General features: G+C 41.2%; 1 protein-coding gene across 1 annotated transcript; it reads left to right on the top strand.

Moving 5' to 3' along the window:
- Positions 1 to 3,533: 3,533 nt before the first annotated feature.
- Positions 3,534 to 15,706, top strand: st14a (ST14 transmembrane serine protease matriptase a). Its single transcript, XM_030109265.1, has 19 exons — positions 3,534 to 3,898; positions 6,650 to 6,809; positions 7,129 to 7,259; positions 7,337 to 7,407; positions 7,498 to 7,664; positions 7,765 to 7,800; positions 8,424 to 8,658; positions 9,147 to 9,289; positions 9,383 to 9,486; positions 9,559 to 9,671; positions 9,755 to 9,891; positions 9,976 to 10,080; positions 10,180 to 10,287; positions 10,382 to 10,498; positions 11,348 to 11,470; positions 11,633 to 11,813; positions 12,482 to 12,753; positions 12,837 to 12,973; positions 14,246 to 15,706. Exons 1-19 carry the CDS (start codon positions 3,857 to 3,859, stop codon positions 14,402 to 14,404), a joined length of 2,541 nt encoding a protein of 846 aa, XP_029965125.1. The 5' UTR covers positions 3,534 to 3,856; the 3' UTR covers positions 14,405 to 15,706.
- Positions 15,707 to 16,447: the final 741 nt, after the last annotated feature.

Here is a 16,447-nt window from a genome sequence, read left to right as displayed (position 1 = left end):
TAGACGGAGTCGTCTTTCAAATGATAGAATCATCTATCAAATCATTGCAGGTTTGATCCCACATCTCAACCTGTCTACATGTTGTTGGAGCACCGAGCTCCAAATTGCTCCCAATGGGTGGACTGAGTGCCGAGCGCGGCAGCCGTCACCATTAGAGTGTGTGAGTGGGTGAATATGATTAAAAATGTCAAATGCTTTGGGGACTACCGACTCAATGCAACGTATATAGGAGAAATCCATTTACGCTTGTCCATTTGTACTGCCTGTTAACACATCAACCTCAGGGGACAGATGTTCAACTGCTGTCTGATATGTCTCATCCACGAGCAGGTGCCATGATGAAGAGATCATCTGCGTCATTCATGTGGACTGCCAGTGCTGCAAAGGCAATTCTGTTTAATAAAATGCATCAAGCGGTGAGTTCTTTGTGGTCTCAGTTTAGCTGCGCAGCTTGAGAAGTCACACAGTCAACGAGGCAACAGGGTGAATTCTGCCCTCGCAGGGGCTCTGCGGAGCTCTTACAGTTATCTATTGTGCCACATTCACCCAAAGGAAATGCTGCCCATTCCCAGCTGTGACCGAGATAACAGGAAAATGCTCCCGTGGCCGGCTGCAGCAGGTCAGACAAGCAAGGTCCTGTCTAACATAAACATCACCCAAAATATCAGGCTGATTGATTTTCCAGAGATGTGTGATGCTGCGGTTACACAAATCAACTAAGCAACAAACCATCTCAGTGCTTATTGGGTCATAAAGTCATGGCTCAATTCTACCACAAGAAACTGAAAGTAACATGAAAACTTCCCAACATGAAATGAAGCCTGCATAAATTATTTTAACAGCACAGAAAATTAAAAAGACCAAATATGTGTGGTTAATCCTTTAAAGTAAGGATAACCTGTTTGGAGTTGTTTTTTTTTTTTTTTTTTTTCATTTTCCAAATTTTCCATTTTCCATTTAAGTTCGTGCTATTTATGGAAACAGTTTAAAAATACATTACAGATGCACTACCGACTCATGTAGTTGCCTTCGGAAAGTTTCAGGGGGAAGCCGTGTTTTCTCAAACAGAAACTTACTGCTCACCATGATGTGTGGAGGCGTGTCGGAAGTGAGTCAACGCTACTCCACAAACTGTACACCTGCGTGATCACATGACGGATATTAACAATAGGATACATGAAACCGTCAGTGTCAGTATTTTGACTCTCAGTTTACCACTGCTGAACATAAACTCCGGATTCAAAGCTATATTCTAATAATTCTAAAATCTGTTAACACGCCACTACACGAAGCAGCGAACTAGACTGATCTGTTTTCATCTCACGGGTCAGTTTGAGGCAGAAAAACTGTTTATTTTCCTCAGATTGTAACGATTAAGCCTGCATGGACTCAGCCTCTGGCGGAAATTTGACCGTCTTTGTTTTCAAAACTGCTGATAAGAGCCGCTCGATCAATTTACGACACGTAACGAAACTACGCGGCTGCCAATCACCATGGCAACCGGCGTGACGTCACCACGCCGGAAGTCATCTGAGATGAGAAAAACAGACATAAAAAACCCCCACACCTCTACTTTTCTTTATTTTTATGAAATGAGACATTATTATGTCAGATTCAGACACTATTTAAATCCAGAAAATTATCTTTAATTCTTCATAGATTAAGTAATTCTGAATGTCGTTCATGTTTACTGAACATACAATTTAAATACTTTGATTACTTTGTAGGAGAAGGCAGAAAAAGATGCTGTGTTATTTATTGAAATGTATGCTATTTTGTTCACATTTCTCACTACAACAAAGACACCACAGTGTTTGGCCCCTTTGCTTTAGCTGAGCGTCTTTTACTCCCAGTCGGTTCATCTGACTATTGTATTTATCCATAATTTTTTTTTTTTTTTTTTTTTTTTAATGTATGTATTGTCTTATTTTGGTCCGTTTTACATTAATTTGCAAGGATATTGCTGTATAGCTGGCATATATTGTCAAAAAACCTGACTTGGAAATCTCGAAGTAGCTATAGAAATATCCTTCAATAACGCCTTAGCGTTGTGCAGTTCTATACACATCTCTGTGACCTACAAATTGTCAATTATATCTATATTCTACAGCTGTTCAAAATTCTTGATCAGTAAAGTATTTAAATAAAACTAATTATTAGAAAATATTATATTCTAGTTTCAACAAATGTCAGAACTACTTTTTTTGTTTATATTTTGTTGTGTCATCTTTCAGTTATTGCAGATAAAATCTGGCTGAATATCTGCTCCTGAAAAGTTGTGAAATTGTAACGTTTTAGTTCATTGGTTTTGTGTGTTTGCTAGATGGAAAACACTGTATTCAGAAACTTTTTGGGCCATTTCATTCTTTTAGGCTGAGGCACTTGTGATGACATTTTTTCCAATATACAAGACAAAACAGTCTCATAAAAGTAAACATTTTCAAATAATATTATTTAATCATATTGTTATATGGGGTGTTCTATATATTTTTCAGTTTCTGTTTTGTTAGTTTGTTTAGTGATCAGAGAAAACAGCAGAGGTCGGTAAAGTGCAGTAAGACTGATCACTCCTGACTAACATCACCTCTAACTAATTTTCTACAGTCTCTTGGTTGTACTCTTGTATTGTTGAGTTATTTCAGCTCCATCACAGATTGTGGGGGGAGAAAGAGTTTGTAGTTTCAGATTCAGTTGGACGAATAAAAACATGACATCTACCACACAATAAAACTGCATTTGAACTGGATGAGTAATTCTGCAATTTCCAAATAACATTGTTTTTGCTTTAGTTAAGCTCAATGATTCTGTCCAACTACATTTTTAGCATTCGTTTCTTGAGTGTTTCTCTCCCGTATTTCTTTTAATTTTTTCTCTGAACAGAAAATATTTGTATCATCAGCAAACAATCCCAACACCCGTAACACCTTGCGAAAATCACTTATATACAAAATAAATAGTTTAGGGCCCAACACGGATCCTTGGGGGACACCACAAACAGTGTAGAAAGCTTTCAGTCTAGTCAAGTGACATGGTTCCAGCTTTTTTTATTATTATTATTAAGTTATCAAAGTCTTTTTAACGTCAATAAATATTCCATCTGCATATTTCTTTTATGCTCAAAGACCAGTTTGTGTTTTTCTGTGTACGTGTCCATTGTACGAAGTGTTTCTCTAGTATTTTAGAGGATTGTGAAGATAAGGGGACGCGTCTGTAATTGGTCAAATTATGTCTGTTCGTAGTTTTATACAGAGGAATGACCCTGAGCAGTTTCATTTTATTTGGAATGTTTCTTTTGTTTTTCAGCTATTTTCAAAAAAATAAATAAATAAATAAATAAAAAATTATCAACTTTTCCAGATTTCATAAAAAAGGAAAATCTCATAAGTTTCCCACTGCTTTTTTTTTCCCGCCAGTTGTTTGTTTTTCTTCCTGCTCTACCTGAACACGGCAGGTAAGCAGGCGGTCCTCTCGTGCGCTCGGCCGCAGGTGTACCGTGCAGGAGACACGCCCGCCCCGCAGACACCTGAAGCTTCCGGAAGAACAAGAAGGAATTTTCCCCTCAGCCGTCGTCTCCGCTTTTAGTCACAGACTCTCGACAATTCAGGTTTATTTCTGTGAAGGAGGAAGACGCCTCACTGTCCACATCCAGCCAGAGACTCCCCTCCATTTGTTGTGTCCTTTTTTTCTTTTCTTTTTTTTTAATTCGAGGAGGATTTTCTCCCATAAGCAGGTATTAGTTCTTTTCCGGGAGAAAAGCGGCCTGTGGACAAAGCTACAAGTTAACTATCCCGAAGAGGAGCAGGAAGGAGAACAGAGGTCGTTTTCCCAACAGAATTCTCTCAGATTCTCTCTCTTCATGGATTACATGGACAGTGGACTGAGATACACACCTTCCTCGGTAAGACTCTTATTGGTAACATTGGTTCTTTATTTCTTCACACATACAACACTTGCAGTCATACAGTCAACCTGCTGCAGCTCTTCTGTTCACCTGCTAAACTGGTGAAGCCCAAAAAATAAACAAGCATCGAGCTCAGTCCCATCAAACTGGGGCAGTGTTAGTTTGAATCCCAGTTTATGCACTTCCTGTTGCTCCAGTAAATCTCAACCTTTGATCCGGCACGATCCATAAATATTCACTGGGAATGATGGATGATGTGCAAATGGAGACAAACTTTCACTGGACTCATAACTATGTTGTTCCTCGAGATCCTTCTGTTAAGCCAAGATTATAAAGCTCAAATCACTTTTAGCATATTTGTACTGACAGAATGCAGAAAATCATGTAACGAAAATGCTTTAGGCCTGTCTGGAAATCAGAGCTTGGTAAACTTCAGGTATCCCTCTTCAAGACTTTTTGACCTAGATTTTCAGGAGGAAAGAAAGCATCACCACCAGGCTGCAGACTGAATTCCTCCAAGTTCCATCCTGTTGTGACTTGTTGATTTGAGTACTTCTCATTTCTAAACACTAATATTCACTGAGAATCATGTTGCAGCATCACCATAAGGTGATAAATACAGTATACTTTGTGAATAAATCCACTTGATGATTACAGATGATCCTCCTCCTGTGTAGAGTCCAGCAGCCTGCAAACTCACTTTTAAAAACAAATCATTCAGAAGGTGATGATGGCTGCAATACTTGTTTTTGTTAAGAATATAATTTGTTTCTTTATAATACTTTAAAGGTCTTTTTGTCCATGAGAGCCAGTAAACTGTCAACAGAGACTTTCAAAATAATTTTTTCACATCGTATGTAATTTTCATAGTTTGAATGTAATGAATAAACCGGAGGACATTTATAAGTAGTTTACAAAGTCACTGAGATTTACACTCAAACTCTAAGATTCATCAAGTGTTGATATTCACAGTTCTGATCATGTCAAAGTTCTGCTGGTTCTGAAGACGATCTGCCACAAAGCTTCAAGTTGTTAATTAAGAGAAGTGTCAGGAAATGCTGTCAGTCTCTCTTAATGTAGTCTCTCTTTCACTTTAACAGTGCCTCAGACACTGGAATGCCTGATGCATTTAACACTTGGTTAATAAACAAGCCGTGCATAGGAGACCTGCTGAGACGAGGAAATGATACTTTAATGTGACAGATGTAGAGCCTGCTCTTTAAAAATAACTCTTCTGTCAAAGCGCTGCATATTTAATGCTGGTGTCGAGCTCTCACAGGTGCTGTGTAATTCACTGCTGTCATTCAGAACGAGTATCAGGTTTAAATAGGCAGAAAGAAAAGTTTTCCCCTCAGATGATAAGCAGGGTTGTTTTGTTTTTTTTTTTCTTTTTTACAGCACAGAGAATCTCCTTATATGAACCTTGTAAGACTGACAAGCCCTGAGAGCGTTTCTCTGGCCTGTAAAGTAGTCGGATTCTTACAGTGCGTAAAGTCTGCAGCACTCACAGGAACTGGCTGTGCTCTCGGAGCGAGCTGCTCCCAGCAGGTTTGACAGGATTTTACATGGCGAAACCTTTGTACTCCCTCCCCCAGTGTCTCACCTCTTACAGGTAACCATCGGACCGTGACTCACGCTCCAGATTACCTTTTACAGTGTCACACACTGAAACTGCCCAGAAACTGTCACCTCTGCCATTCTGTGAATGAAACTTTGCTGGGATGTTTAGTTTTTGTTTCAAAGGGAAAGTAGTTTGTCATTGTCCACATCCCATTACTCAGCACTAAGTTCTGCAGGGCACCACAGGCTGTGACATTCCTGTAATACAAGAATGCCTCTTTGCTGCCTGCGGCTGGCGTTTCATCTCAGTTTATACCTGTTCAAGTAGACCAAACATCGACTTCCAGCCAATGTCTTTGGGGCCTGTTTAAATTCAATTTTCAGAGTGTTATGATCATGTAGGCGAGCAGCTTGAAAGAGAGTAGCTGTCAGTTTGGGTTTGCATGTTTTCCCTTTTCTTCAGATAGCCTCATTTCTTCCTACGGTCCAAAACCAATCAGTCAAAGCTGAAGTAGTACGAAGTTCTTTACAAACAAAAAGACGTGCTATTTGTAAACCTCAAACTGTACCCAACTATATAGAGGAGCATAATCATCTGTTTAGCCTAGCCACTGGGCTAAAAGCAATGCCAGGTTAGCTTTCACTTTTTAGAGAAACAAAACACAGTCGGGTGATCAGTAAACACACAATAAGAGACAAACACAGGAATTTGAGGTTGAGGAGTGAATTGCTTCACAGTGACAGTGGATGTCTGTGGCGTCTCTCTCTGTGTTTGACCTCTGATGGACGCCGACTTGAACAGGATGTACCCTGCTGCCCACCCTGCCGTCACACATGGATGGATGATGAGATGTTCTGAATGCTCAAACAGCTCCTGAGAGGGTTTTTTTTTTTTTTTAGGGGTAGTAAAACCCATTAGAGTAGAAACGCTACCTCATCTTAATAACTAAAACCTGTGTGATCGTAAACCCTCTCCATCTGTTTACCAGCATAGCACAGTAGACTGTCACAGCAGTGTGTCTGTTTCCTGGTGTGTGTTTGTGTTAAATTTCTTGTCAAGAATAAAATATTATAGTAGTGATTAATGCTTGTGGTTTATGTTTCATGTATTTCATTTTGTTTTCGTGTCCTGCCAGTCCTAAACATCACAGTTTGATTCATACATTTGTATAAACGTCTGTCTTCCAGGACAAAGACTGGGACTCGGCTGTGCAGTTCTTACCCGCCTCTGACAACAAGAAGCTCGAGAAGAAGAAGGGTCCGGGGAAGATCGGGGCCGTGATCGGCGTGGTGGTCTTCGCCGCCGTGGTTGCCCTGATGACCGGACTGCTGGTCTGGCATTTCCACTGTAAGTGAAAGTCATGTGAGCACAGGCAAAACAGAAAGTACACTGTGAAGTATTGTAAATACAAAAGTAACAGGGCTGCACACAAAGGGAGCTGACAGGAGAGGACAAAAGCCACAAGTAGAGTGGAAAGAAAATGATATGAGAGTGAAGTCAGTGACTTAGCTTCCCTCTAACGTGCCCTATTTATTTTAAACTTCCAAGTGTTTAATTTGTTCCAGATTATTTGAATACTAATAATTCTTTGCCCCTACTATCAGTTTAGTTTCTTCTATTAAAGACTCGGTGCGTGTATTCAGTCTCTGTCTGTTTCCTCCTGAAGTCCGGAAAGATGTGCGGGTGAAGAAGATGTACAGCGGCTCCATGAAAATCACCAACCAAGTGTTTGTTGACGCCTACGAGAACGCCAACAGCTCCGAGTTCAAAGCCCTGGCGAAGCAGGTGACCTCTCAGGTGAGCCGCCGCGACCATGGCCGCCGTCTGATCACCTCATGGTTCATCGTCATGACCTGCTCTGATCTGTCTTCCAGCTTCGAGGCATCTATTCCAAAAGTCCACAACTTTCCAAGTACTATGTTGGCTCAACGGTTCAAGCTTTCAGGTGAGGCGGCACACTTTTTACCCCTGTCTCGTTTCACTCTTTTTTTTCCACCTGGCGTTTAACCTTTCACCCCGGTGTGTTTGCCCGCAGTGAAGGCAGTGTCATCGCCTACTACCTCTCAGAGTTCAGCGTTCCCGCCGGTCAGGAGGGCTCCATCGACAACATCATGTCCTCAATGGAGAAGCTGGTGGACAAAGAGCGGCGCCTGCCCAACCGACCCGGCAACGCCTTAGTCGTGGAGGATGTGGTGTCCTCAGGTACAGTCACAGCCAAACCCACTCTCTCTCACTTGGTTTTTCAGTCGACGTGCTCTCACCTCTTTGTATCTGTTTTTTTTTCTTTTGCTTTCTTTTACAGCGCTTGATTCTCGCATGTTTTCAGCGCACTTTGAGAGTAAGTTTTCCGCCTCTGTCCATCGATAACGGTGATTAGCCGCTGCATAGAGTGATTTTTACCTGCCTCACATTTGCACAACACAAGGATCTGCAACCCGCGGCTCTATACCCCACTGCAGTGGCTCTGTGAAACCTTCAGGAAAAATTGGCTTTCATTTTTATATTATGTGCTTATTATACTTGTTTTTCCAAAATGATCTAATCTCCTGGCTGAAAACAGCTAAATAATGCAAAAAAACCAACAATCGGAATTACTAAAAATGGATAAAATAAACAAAACAAATATGGCTAAAATTGTTCTAATCAATATGGAATGCACAGCAGCTATGAAGCTATGAATAGCAAAAACAGCTAAAGTAGCCAAGATGCACAAAGTCTAAACTGTAGCTAAGAAATGTCATGAATTCACCGTCAATTTTAAATATGTTAAGATTTTTTAAAAAATTCTTTGTTTTTTTCTTCATTTCAAATTGTTGGCTTGTTTTGTGTCTCCAGATGACTTTTGTTTATTGAAAAATCCCAGAGTCTTGTCTTCTGGTCCTCAAGGTTTCAGACGCCTGCTATACCAGCTGATGTTTAAGATGTGACAAAATGTCAAGAGTCTTTTTTTCCCCACAACAGGTTTTTTCAGGTTTACTGAGCACACAAGGCCTGATCAGGTCGTGGTGATTCAGTCGCCGGGCTTCCCGAACAGTCCGTACCTGCCCAGCAGCTTCATCCAGTGGCAGCTGAGAGCCGACCCCGGCTACATCATCAAGCTCGACTTCGATACCTTGAATCTGGAGGAGGAATGCAAGAATGACTTCGTCAAGATTTATGACTCCCTGGTGGCCATTGAGGACAAGGTTATGGAAGAGTGGGTTTGCATTTTCATCTCGCCAATTCTCACACCTGTCAGGCTCACCAACAGCCATATTTAAGGATAATTGACACAGTGACACACTATATGCCAGAACCTTGATGTGTGTTCGACCCCCTGCTGGTCGGACTCCGACTGCCTTCTCTCTTATTTGAGAATAACAAAGTTAAACCAGTATCAGCATCACAAAAACAACTCCTTCAAACTGCAATCAAAGTGACTGCAATTATTCTCCTTTTTGAATATAGCGTCATGAAACTCTGCATGTTAAAGATGCTCGGCTGGCCAGTGCCTCATGAAAAGTGTGTTCTCCTCTAAATGGGATAAAGAGAAATATCAAGGATTTTAATCCTGATTGAAATTGGCTAAAATTCATAACCTGATTTTATTTATATAAAAAAATCAAGTTTTAGTAGACCTACCAGCAGCTAACATTGATATTGTGCTCATGTGTCGCTGTTGATGTGCCCTGTGTCTTCCTGCAGGCTGTGTGGTTACTATTCGCCCAGCGACCCGCTGACCTTTCTGTCCTCCACAAATGTCATGCTGTTGACGTTGGCCACGAATGACAATAAGAACTTTCCAGGTTTCAGAGCAAAAGTGTCACAAGTTCGCAGTGGAAGTAGAGGTGAGGGCCGAAGCGGATTGATGCTCACTGGAGCTTTTCCCAACAACGGAAATGTTTTGACATCTGGGGAAACGTTTTGTCTTTGTTAAACAGTGGTAACGTGTGGTGGTCAGCTGACCGGTGAAAAAGGCAACTTCTCTTCCCCGAACTTCCCAAATTACTATCCTCCGAGGATTACGTGTGAGTGGACGATCCAGGTGAGCTGTCACACAAACTCGCCGTGCTTCAAGCTCTATATCTCCCTTTAATTACACTTGTTCCTCATGAAGGCTCCTCCTGGAAAAGGGTTGAAGGTGACGTTCAAGAACTTCTTGGTGTCGGAGCCCGGGGTGGACGCCACTAAGAACTGCCGCAAGGACTTTGTGAGGATCAATGGGAAAAAGTGAGTGAGTGTGTGTGTGTGTGCGTTTCAGCATAAGAACCTGAGAGAGCAGCCGAGTCAGTGTTCATTCATCTCATCCTCAGACTGTGTGGAGAAAAGCTCGATGGGACGCTGACGGAAACCTCCACCACCAACAAGATGGAGGTGCAGTTTTACTCCGACGCGTCCTACGTGGACCGAGGTTTTGATGCGTATTTTGAGGCCATCGACATCAAAGACCGTAAGTGTCTCCGTTTTCCACAGACGACGATCAGATTCCCAACACGCGAGGAAGGGTTTCTCACGTCGTGTCTGTCGTCCGCAGCTTGTCCCAATCAGTTCCAGTGCAGAAATCAGCGCTGCATCAGGAAGGAGCTCCGATGTGACGGCTGGAATGACTGTGGAGACATGAGCGATGAGACGAAATGCAGTAAGAACGATTCAGTGTCGTCATACTCACACTTCCAGTTTCTGTCTACTGTTTTTTTAAACTGCTTTCCTTTCCTCTTCAACCGTGTTCCCCCTCCAGAGTGCAAGTCGAACGATATATCGTGCGAGAACGGTTTGTGTAAGCCTAAGTTCTGGAAGTGTGACGGTGTAGATGACTGCGGAGACCGCACGGACGAGAAGAACTGCAGTAAGGCTTATTGACCGGTCACGATTCGTTTCACACGAGACCCGAGGAGAGCCGTCGGTGGGTTCGCTCACGGTTGTTCCTCTGTTAATTCAAGGCAAATGTAAATCTGGAGAGATGCTGTGCAACAACAACAAGTGCATTTCGGAGAAGAAGCACTGCGATGGCAGGGACGACTGTGGAGACGGATCAGATGAGCTGGACTGTGGGAGAAGTAAGACTCGTTTTCTCCTCTTGCTTCCAGACGTGACTCATGTTTAAAAGAAAATATGAGTCCTCGGAGGATTTGAAATAAATCTGAGTCATATATCGACTCATTTAGAATAAATGTGAATCATCAGTCGGTAGATTAGAGCAGTCCCATGTGAGTAACTTGAAGTCATTAATTCTTTAATCTGAAGAGGCGTCAAACAAACAGTCCGGGGAATAAAATCAGCCAGCTGGTGGATCTAATCCTACCGGCAAAATAACCGTACAAGTTCAGCACCGACTTTAAATTTTCAATAAAAGCATTTCTACTGAATTTAATGCATCTTTTCGGTGAAAGCAGGAAACGTAACGAGACAGTGAGAATGGAGACCTTTTCCCACAGATTAGTGATGCAGCAGTGAAAACGTGCTACATTATTGCTTGCAGAATCAGCGTGATAGTATTGACATTCTTTCACCGACATTAGTCTGAAGAAAGACCAATATGTTCGATAGGCTTTCACATCTGCGCAGAAATGATAAAATACAAAGTCATTTATTGAATGCTACAAAAGTCAATATTAGCTGCAACAGAACCACATTGTTTTTGGACGTTCCCGTGTATTTTTTGGTGCCAGGAGGAATTAACTTCTTTTTTTGGTTTTGATAAGATATTTAATGACGTAATGGATCGTTAGTAATGTTCCTCTGCCTTTACACATTCAGACAAAGAGGAACATATGGAGTTATAATCATATGTGACAGAAGTTATTTTATGCTTTTATTAGACACATTCTCTTATTTCATGCCTTGTAGTGCTCCAGATACTCCTACTCTACGCTTTAGATGTGACTGGTCTTCTCTTCTCTCCTCAGCCTCGACTGTAACTTGCACTGATCACACCTACAGATGCAAAAACAATAAGTGCATCAATAAAGTCAACCCAGAGTGTGACGACACACCGGACTGCGAGGACGGCTCTGATGAGGAAAACTGCGGTAAGAATATCGCTCAGATGAGAAACCAGTCCCCGTCCTCACCGTCGTCACAAATAAGCTGCAAAACAGACGTGAACCTCCTCCCGCTGGAGATGCCACGACAGGCCGTGACAGGTCCGCCCTGCGACTGACTGACGGGCTGACTGGCGCTTTGCTTCGCAGCTTGCGGGAGGAGTAAGTTCAAGACGTCTCGCATCGTGGGCGGCCAGGACGCCGTCGAGGGAGAGTTCCCGTGGCAGGTCAGCCTCCAGATCGGACAGAGACACGTGTGTGGAGCGTCCATCATCAGCCCGAAGTGGCTGGTCACGGCCGCACACTGTGTGCAGGACGATGGCAAGACGAGGTAGGCTGTGCTTTCTCTCTGACGAGTAGGACGATTTCTCACCGGGGCAGAGGCACAGATTCTTCCCTAAAAATACAACTTTTATTCAAATATGGCTGAAAATGATATCCAGGGTGTGAAATTCCAAGTCGTTTGATTGTAGACCATTTATGGGACCATTCTTGTTTCATTTGACAAAAGAGGAAAAAAAAACAGTTCAATAAAGCAAAACATTTCCAAACTTCTGAATGAAAGGAGAGCAGAAGGAAGACTGAATGTATGTAATCTTTCTTTTTTCATGCCACGCATCAGTTTACAATAAGCATTAAAAATAAACAAAATGAGAGTAAAGAGTGAGAGGAGTGCACAGCCAGTCTCACTCTCATGACAACATGATGATCCTCTAACTTCATTTCTTTTATTTGTGTTTTAATATGTTGGTTTTAATTACTTTTTAAATTCTTGCATGTCAATTAGTTTCTTCTGATTCCTTTTCTAAATTTTTCCATAAATTGACCCCTTTTACTGAAATGCACCAACCTTTTAAGTTATACCTACTTTCTTTGTCTCTTTTTGCAAAGTCTCGACATCTATTGTTAAAGTTTGTTTATAAGTTTGTTACATAATCTGCTGAAGACTGTAATCTACTGTGTGTCAGACTGAAAATCGACTTTCCTCTTCTCGTGCAGATACTCGCAGCCCGGGACTTGGGAAGCGCAGCTCGGCCTGCACATGCAGGGGCAGATATCCACTCACGTGGTGAGGAGGAGCCTGAAGCGAATCATCCCTCACCCCAACTACAACGACTTCACCTTCGACAACGACATCGCCCTGATGGAGCTGCAGAGCCCCGTGACCTACTCCGACTACATCCAGCCCATCTGCCTGCCGGCCGCCCAGCACAACTTCCCCACCGGGAGCACGGTGTGGATCACAGGGTGGGGAGCCACCAGAGAAGGAGGTGAGCGCACGTAGATGGATGAGTGACCCACAGTTAAAAGTGTAAAAACGGGGATTCTGACCTTTGCACTCGTGCTGTTTCAGGATTCGGAGCAAAGGTGCTTCAAAAGGCTCAAGTCCGAATCATCAACCAAAATGTGTGCGACAAGCTGATGGATGGACAGATCACGTCTCGGATGCTGTGTGCCGGGGTTCTGACGGGAGGAGTTGATGCTTGCCAGGTAACACACCTCTCTGGACTCCATTTCTTCTTTTCCTTCTTTCTACTCATTTTTTTGTGTCAAACTAGAAACATAATTCGCACACTCTTTACGCCGATATTTACCTGATTGTTCACTTGATTTGCTCAGCTCACATGGTGAAATCAAACACTGAACTGTAGTAACAAAGATGTTCCCTTGGGGAAAAAAAACAAAACAATTTGCATTAAGTATTTTTACTATTTTAGCAAAGAAGAAAACATGTTAAGAAGCAGCGGGGCAGTTTAAAGAACACTAGAATAGTTCTGTATTGTCACTTTGCAGCATTTACGCACCAACAGGATCCAAACTGAAGAGCTATGAGAAGTAAATCTCACCTACAAGCTCACTGCAGAAGTGACTGCCTGAAATATGCAAATAAGCTTCTCGATTAATGTTTCGCAGTGCAGTGGACACAATATTTAAATAAGCTCACAATCAACAATGGAATGTTTGCAAAGCCAAAGAAGATGCGTTAAATGCATAATATAAAAAACAACAACACTTTGAATATATTCTACTTCAGGGTTTGTGATGGTTGGAGCCATTGCACAGAAATCTCTCCAAAAGCTAGATTGCAAAGCTGTTAAAAATGTCCCTCTGCTGCCCCCTTGTGGTGTCAAAGAAAACAAATCTTTGTTTTTCTTTCTCTCAGTACATGGCTCTTTGTTCTCCTGCTTTTTGATGTTTTTCTAGGGTAAAATATTTTACACACAAAGCATACACAATTAAAGTCCAAAACTCTCAAGCATTTTATATATAACAGTGCAATACGTTTGTCAATCCATACAGTGTGGTTAAATTTCAAAAAGGGGAGAGGGGAGTGTTTTGTTAAAGTTTGAAGGCACCGGTGCATGGAGTGTGTTGTGTGATACAGGACACTTCCTGGAATGTTTGGAGCTTTCACATTTCAAACTGTTGATTTCTGTCGTTTTATTCTTCTGCTCTCTTGTTCGAAGTTTGGCTGGAAGCTGATGTCTGTTCCACATTAACAGAGTCTCTGAGCAAGAACTTTATTCCAACATATAATATAAAACGAATGAGCCACAACTAATCGGTGTTAAGGGTAACTCTTGTAGATGTCTGGCTGAATAAATAGACCACAAGTAAATCATTGCCTCAGGATTGGTGTCGTATTATCAGTCGGTTTACTTTTTCAAGGTCTTAAATCATTAAGTGTTTTCTCCCTTTGTAATTGTTTCACTTAGTTTTTCAAAGCTTGCTTATTTGAGCTTGTGTGTTTGTGCCGTTCAGGGCGACTCCGGGGGGCCCCTGTCCAGTCCGTCCGGCACCCGCATGTTCCTGGGAGGAGTGGTGAGTTGGGGAGACGGCTGCGCTCGCAGAAACAAGCCGGGCATCTACACCACGGTCACCAAATTTCGTGGCTGGATCAAAGAAAAGACGGGAGTGTAGTGGACTGAGAGGAGGTCAGAGAAGGCCCAGAGACATGGACGTGAACACGGACGCCTGGCGAGCACGACAGGCCCACGTGCATCTTCAGTGAAAGAGCGCTCTGACGGTCCGGCTGATGGCCCTGAGCCACGGCTGGAGCTGCAGAGACAACGCACTGTTTGCTTCAAGAGCAATTCTGAATTTTTTTTTTTTTTTCAAATCCACTGTGATCTTTTTTTTTAATATTTTAAAATGTAAATAGACTTTTTATTGAGTGTGTTTATTTCATATTTTTATGGAGAGCAATGTTATGAGCCGCACAAGAAATGGATTCCAGATGTGATTGTTACATAGACATGGATTCTACTGCTGTTTTTTTTATCAGCGGCCAACATAAATTTCCCACCGTGGCTCATTGTTAATAATTTCAAGCAAAATGACAAGAAGCTCATTCCGTCGTACCTCCTATGGACTGGTATCTTAAGAGCAGCAGAAATCCCTGAAGAGCTGCTGATGTGATTCTCCATTGTTCTTTAATTTCCAACAGGTCAATGCTCTTACCGTGAATGTCTCGAGAAGCGAATATGAACTGTTGTGCCATGAAATAGTAGTACAAACTGGTTTCATTTGAATCTGATCTTTCGTGTCTACTATGATGTTGCGTCTCTGAGCTTCTGCTCAGTCCAATCGATCCCCGACATGTAAATGTGTGTTTTATAGCAGATGTTTTTAAATAAAATATTTCTAATATAAGCTTCGGAGTCAGCATTGATCTTGGTTCATTAACTTTTGTTTTAAGGTCTTACATGGTGTCTGATTAAATTGGCATCCATTTTGAATTTACGATTGTGATTCAAAAAATTCCAGTCATTTCAAATGGACTGGTTAGGTTTAAGGTTTTGCTTTTTGGTTTTTGGATTGTGGTAATTATGACCACTTGTCAAAAATAATGAAAGCTTTTATAAATTATATTTGAGTACTTTGTGAAATTGTGTTTTTTCATTTCCATGACTTGTAAATTTGTAAATATTTACCAAAAATGCTTCTTTGTTTATGTGTAATAAGTTTAAAACATGGATGAATCATTTAAGTTAACTGTGGGAGAGAAATGCTTTCATTTTTTGGAAATGTGTATACGGATCTACTGGAGGAGAGGAAAACAGAGTTCATATATATAGGAAGACTGATTCCATGTCTGGAATGAACTTTGAAGTGACATAAAATCCAGAAATGTGGAAATGAGTTAAATGTAATGCAGTTTCAAAAACTATTTTGAATTTACTTGACATGGAAAATTAATTATGTTCAACTTGAGAAATAAAACACGTTATATTTGAAAAAGGAAATGGATCCAGGTTCCAGCTTGAAGTGACTTTGTTTAAATGATTCCATATGTAAGATTACATGGAAAGAAAGATAACAGAAAAATGAAAGCTATATTATATTATTAGAAATCAATAATATAAAACAAAACTCTACCTCCAAACCATGTAGAATAATCCCAGCATGGTAAAAAATGAACACAATGTGAAAGGAGTCTACGAATTGATGATATTCCAGTAAAATGCATTCACCTTAATCTAGTGAAGTTCATTTATTCAATCAAAATGATTCATCTTAGACATTTAACTACCTTCAAATTGTATGACATGTAAAATTAACCTTGTTTCTTTAAAAACACAACGACAAAACAAGAGACTTTCAAGGTTTTGTCAATTTCAAAAATACACACTACATTACTATAGAGATAACTACACAATGACAAAATAACTTTCTGTGATGAGGAGGAGGATTTTGTTTCATGCTTTTGGGCCTCTTTTCTTTCCTGCACAAAACTTTGTGATTGAACGTTATTTCCGAATTTTTCTATGCCACTCTTTTGTAAATGAAAGAAAAAACAGATGCAACAACTGCTTAGAGACAACAAAAAAAAAAAACAAAACAAAACACAGAAACACATGATGACCGGAGTTGAAACCTCAAGAAGGTATACAATGACAATAACAAATGGTGCAGTGAATAGACGAGAAGACACACAGCAACCATATGGCAACAAACACCTAG

Source organism: Salarias fasciatus, chromosome 14, assembly GCF_902148845.1.
Source record: "Salarias fasciatus chromosome 14, fSalaFa1.1, whole genome shotgun sequence".
Lineage (NCBI taxonomy): Eukaryota > Metazoa > Chordata > Actinopteri > Blenniiformes > Blenniidae > Salarias > Salarias fasciatus.
This window is presented reverse-complemented; position numbering and strand designations above follow the sequence as displayed.